Genomic DNA, 5729 nt, shown 5'->3' on the forward strand with positions numbered 1-5729 from the left:
CTCCGGGAGGGGCGGGGGCGCCGCGGGGATGCTGCCCCGCGTCGGTGCCCCCCGACTCACCGGAGAGGGAGGCCGCGGAGGGCGCAGCCGGGGCTCAGCGGTGCGGCGGGGAGACCCCGGCAGGCGGTCCGGGCCAGACTGCCACGTTTCCAGAGTCGGTGACCTGACAGCGCTCCTGGGCCCAGAGGCCGCCGCTGTGCCAATTCTGCTGGCTCCCAGGGACCATCTGGGGAAGGCCAGGCAGCCCGCAGGATGGTGAGGCCGAGCCAAGCCGGAGGGAGATGGTGCTGGACTGACCTAAATTCCTTCCAGGCACGGCAAACCTTTCTGGAAAGGTTAGGCCATTATAACTGCCGAATAATGATATTGATCTGTCTTGAGTTACGACCATTCTATCAGAGTTTCAATTCAGGAAACTCAAGAAAAGAAAATTATGGTTGGCGCTTGTATTTTTAAAGTGGATCCAAGTGAATGCGTGTCTAGCTGAGTTGAATGAAAACCAGCAAAGGATGCTCACCTGGTCTGGAAATTACTATGCCCTTGCCCAAGACACAATCAGCTCTGCTGCTGACCCTCGGTGTCCTTTGGCCCAGGGTGTCTGGAGGTCTTTGAGTCCCAAAGTTGAATGACTTTCTGCCTCTGCAGGTGAAGATCCATACCCATTTAAACTGTGTGTTGCCAGGGGAGGGGGCAGTTGGCAGGGGCGTTGTCTTTCCAAAACCAGGACACTAGGCCACAGGAGGGCATCAAATGGTGGAGTGCCAGCGGCCAAGGCAAGTGTCTGACCATCACTGCCACGCAACCTTCATGGCATGAGCAGAGCTCCATTGTGTGAACAGGGCACGGGCTCGTTCTAGACACAGGTCTTGCAGGAGCGAAAGGTCAGAGGTGACGTGGAACAGGCCCAAGAGTGGCGTGGGAGACGCCGAGAGGCCTGATGTAGCACCCAGCCCTTGCCGGCATGGCCCTGCCTCTGAACGTGACCTTGGGGATCAAAGTCTTTGTTCATTGGTGTTAGTGATGCATGCCAGTCAGCACCGCCTCCTGCCCGCCAACAGATGTGGCATGTATGGACATGAGCTAGAAGCTGGATTTGTCTCTCTAAAAGGCCAGGTCGTTGGATGAGTCCGGATGGATTTGGTTTTAATAATATACTCCCTCATCACTTCCAGTCAAATTGGTTGAGGGAAGCCGGTGAGGGAGCGCTATCGCCTCCCTGTGATGCTTCCTGGAGCCCCTGGGGGAGGGGAGACGCAAAGTGACATTAAAGGGATGTGGTCAAGTCCACAAGCCATACACAGAGGCCGCTTCTCATTTCTGAGGAAGGACACCTGGCGGAGAGAGAAGTGTTCCCTGAGTCTGCGCCTCCACCTCCATGGACCCTGGCTGAGGTCCTGAAACTCTGTCCTAATGAGGGATCCTCTCCCCTCCAGGATACGTGAGTGCAAATCATTGACCCCTGAGAGGAGCTGCAGCCATGGTGGGATTGATGGCAGAGGTGAATGCATCCATTTCAGTTGGTCAAGATATGCTTCGCCTCCAAACTGTCCTTCAGGTGGTCTGCTTTGCTCCATCTCCATTGCCATTATCCCCGTCTAAGGCATCACCATTTATCAAATTCCCTCCCCCACACATCAGAGGAGTATTTCCAGCCCAGACCACTCCTCTGTGGTTCTCATACCCAGCTGCCCACTTGACATTTTTCCCGGGACATCAAATGCCCCTCAACTCGATGTGTTAAGATCCAACTTGCGTCTCCCTCCCCACCCAATACTTTCCCAGTGTTTTCTTTATCCATCGGATTCCACCAGCTTCCAAAAGATATGCCTGACTGTAGTTTCTGTGAGGACAATATTGCATCTTCTCTGCCCAGCCAGGTACCTGCAAGTAGACCCTTGAGAACTATTGCTGGATGGATAAACAAGTGAGAAGTACTCTTAGGAGTACGTGTGTTCATGTAAATAAATGTGTGTGTGTGTGTGTGTGTGTGTGTGTGTTAAGTGGATGCCAATTGTGGTTGGTAGGTCACCACATATTTTTGTTGATGTGAAGAAGCATCCAGGAATCATGTGGCCAGTTCTTCTGGAAATGCTGAATACACCTGCTGAAATAACTGTCCAGCTAGATCAGAGACTCCAAATGACATCCAGGGAGGCAGATTTGGGAGCAGGGAGAGGCCATGATCCAAGCTGCCTCCCATTCCGGTGTTGAACATATCTTTTCCATTTATAATATTTGAGTTACACTTACAGAGAGTCTGCTGCCAAAACAGGAATGAATGTATTCATTAGGATAAAGGTTGGCCTTCTTAATCTTTGAGTAGCATGATGCAAAAAAGTGTGTGCTCTGAGATCATCTCTAGTTTTTCTTTTGGCTTTTCTCCTAGTGAACCAAAGCCTTGGTATACCCTGAAGACCCCCCTTCCACCCCCATGCTTTCCAGATCCCAGGACTTAGCCACCTGCTCTCAGTCTACTTCCCTTGTATCTCCATCTTAGGGACTCCTACCCATGACTCAAGGTCCGTGTTAAATGTCTCAGTCTCCAAAACACCTTCCTGGCCCCTATACCTGAGAGTAATCTCTATTACTCTGGGTTCCACAGAAGGTTATTTGTGCCTTTCCTAAAGTACTTATTGGACTCGATTTTTCATTTCCAGTTCATTTATTCAAATAGTTTATTTTCTCCACCAGGGAGTCAGTGCTTTAAGTGTGGAGGGTGTGTCTCTGAGAGCTTGTACTTTGGGTTCAAGTATGGATTCAAATCCCGACTCTAGTATGATCTTGGCTAAATGACTCAAAATTCAGGCCTCAGCATTCTCTTCTCTAGAAAGGGAATGATCATCTGTACTTCACATAGCTGCTGTGATGGGGACAGATGGCACATGTAAATGACAAGTCACATGGCTAGCACTCAGTCAGTTGTGCTTATTATTTCCCTGAAACACCTGACAGTGGCATTGCACGTGTTAAGAACCAGTGAAGTCTGAATGAATAAGTGAACCAAACCGAAGTCCGTATTAGTAGGTAGATACCTTTTGTTCACTATCCAGATCGGTAGGTCAAATCAGTTTAGTGTGACGTGCTAGATAACTTTATATTTTGCATGACAATCTAGATTATTATGTACATCTGCATGATTGAGTATTTTAACCTCATAATGTTATCACTTACCATGAAGAAATACATTCTTCAGCATGCACCATTGACTCCAGTATCCTGGTGATAGGGCAGAAACGCAACTTGCTGTGCACACGAACCTGGGATCATGGCCTGAATTAAACCAGGCTGAGTGTGAGACACTCCGAAAACGAGCCAAACCCCACACCAAGAACCTGTGTGGTCTAGAATAAGGTATGTGAAGCCAGGGCCAGAGAGTGGCTTCTCGACTAGAGCACAAAGTTATGAAGCTGTGGACTGCCCCAGAAACTCTCAGAATTTCCCTGTGCTTACCTCTAAAGAGAGGCTGTTCAGGCCGCCTGTGATATGAGCCCTCCCCAGCTCCTGCGCTCCACTGGATTTCACCTCTCCCCACTGCTAGTCTGGGGTGGGCTACCGACACATGGTTGGATCCAAGGCCAGGCTGTCTCCCTTTTCTTGGATCAGCCCTTGGGCTACACCTCTCTGCTTTGTTAGCAAATCTCGATGGCATGAGAATAGGCTCATGGGTACATTTAGCATGCTGTCAGTTTTAGGTACTGGCCCTAGACATATTAAGAGTTTATTTTGGAAAGTTAACTTCTCATTATTTTGTCACTTGCTTTTTTTTTTTGCAAAAGCAGAGTTCTGATTAGTATTCTAGATGGTTGGGATTTCCCCTCAGCTGCACCTCAGGTAATAGGAGTTTGTCAAATGCTACTAATCCTTTAGTAGGCACAGGTGAGCAGGTGAGCTGCTGCTAGGTATGGGTTGGGAGACCCCTCGTTTGGAGATTACCAAGCCAGCCTTCTTTTCGTCTTTGGCTTCTGTCTGCTGTTCCCCAAATTGTACCCGTCATGGTCTCCCCCGTCCAGGTGTTCCCCCCAGGTAGTTTTGATGTGGTTCACAGCCTTTGAACTGTAGCAACACCTGGTTCCCTGCCAGAAATGTGAGCCATGTGTCTTTCTTTCAACTATACAAATGCTTCAGAGGCTTTGATTAAGCTTATGACATAAAAGTTCTTAACAATGTATTTCAGAAATACAAACAAATATATTATTTAATGTTGATTTCTGATGAAATAGGGACCAGACAAAATATTTTTTAAGGACATCTATTTTCAAATGCAATCAAGACTGCTTAATTAATCCAGTCCCTTATTGTACATTGTATCAAGTAACGAAGGGGGAAGAGAAACCTTTCTCCCAAAACAAATATAGAGGCCATTTGGGGTAGAAAAATGATTGAAGACAAAAATTATTCTTAGTTGTGTGCTAAAAATCTAAAGTGTTTTGGTATTAGTGTTTTTTGGATGAAGAATAAATAATTAGTTGGACTATGTGGGTCGCGCCTATAATCTCAAAACTTTGGGAGGCTGAGGCAAGAGGATTGCTGGAGTCTAGGAGTTTGAGACCAGCCTGGGCAACATAGTGAGACCGCATTTCTACCAAAAAACTAAAAAATTAGCCAGGTGTGGTGGGGCATGCCTATAGTCCCAGCTATCTGGGAGACTGAAGCAGAAGGATTTCCTGAACCCAGGAGGTTGAGGCTGTGGTGAGCTGTGATCAAGTCACTGCACTCCGGCCTGGATGACAGCTTGAGTCCCTGACTCAAAAAATAAAAGAAAAAGGATTCGTAGGAAAACTTATCTGGACCTTAAGTCTAGCTGCTGGCAACACTAGATTTTGTCTGCTGGGAAGGCTAATGCAGGAAAGATAGTAGTGTTACACCGTTAGCTCCCTGGCAGGTGTATGACTGTCAGGGCTGGTCCCATGAGGCTTGGAGTTCAGAGCTCACTCAGTTCTTGTATGTGCAGTGGAGGAATGAATGGATGAAGGTGACGGAACCAAGTAGGAGCCCATCCAGGTTTCATGGAGGAAGCCAGGTGCAAGAGGCTCTCCCGGCCATGACTTTATTCTGCCTGAAAACCAGCAGCCAATCAAAGTGACGGGACTTTGTTTTTCTTTTTCTTTTTCCTTGTCCACAGGTTCCAGTCATCTTTTATTAGGGTGTTCTCATTAGGGTATGAAAGGGTTCGATTCAGCAGTGGTCAGGTTCCTCATGGAGGGGTGTTGGGTCAAAGAGGTCATGGTCAGAAGAGCAGAGTGCACCCTCTTCAGTGGTACTTGTGTAGCTGTTCATGTCTGAGTTCCTTGTAAGAAAGACAGTAGCCGAAAAGCACATAAACCACCAACACTATAGAAAGCCTGGAGATGCTCCCTTTCTTCACATTGATGTACTTGTCGTGCGGTGGTAATCTCTTTGAAATGCTCCAAGGATGCTATTAGGGGTGAAATCCTGCATCAGTATCCAGCTTGGAAGCTCCCCTAGTTTGACATCCATGAGTTTCTTCTCCTTCGCTGGTACAACCAAGACCATTTTAGAGTCCTGGAGTCTGCTGTCGGAACTTTGTTTTCAATGGGAGTTGGCACGGCAAGGACTTAGGAGTGGAGGGTCCTGGGATGAGACTGGGATCAGAGGCTGAGGCTGTGGACAAGGCAAGGAACTCAGCCTCGCCAAGTGTGATGCCAAGTCTTGACCGCGGGGTTGCTTAAGGATCAACAGAGGTGGTGTGTGGCGACCTGGTCTAGTGC

General features: G+C 48.1%; 1 protein-coding gene across 1 annotated transcript; it reads right to left on the bottom strand.

Moving 5' to 3' along the window:
- Positions 1-5251: 5251 nt before the first annotated feature.
- Positions 5252-5514, bottom strand: LOC103256373 (ATP synthase subunit f, mitochondrial-like). The gene is made up of 2 exons (XM_008054259.1): positions 5393-5514; positions 5252-5279 (listed from the first exon to the last, which is right to left on the bottom strand). Exons 1-2 carry the CDS (start codon positions 5512-5514, stop codon positions 5252-5254), a joined length of 150 nt encoding a protein of 49 aa, XP_008052450.1.
- Between the last annotated feature and the right edge of the window lie 215 nt (positions 5515-5729).

The sequence above is a fragment of the Carlito syrichta genome, unplaced genomic scaffold (assembly GCF_000164805.1).
Source record: "Carlito syrichta isolate Samal-C Ts95f unplaced genomic scaffold, Tarsius_syrichta-2.0.1 Scaffold78075, whole genome shotgun sequence".
In the NCBI taxonomy this organism is placed as follows: Eukaryota; Metazoa; Chordata; class Mammalia; order Primates; family Tarsiidae; genus Carlito; species Carlito syrichta.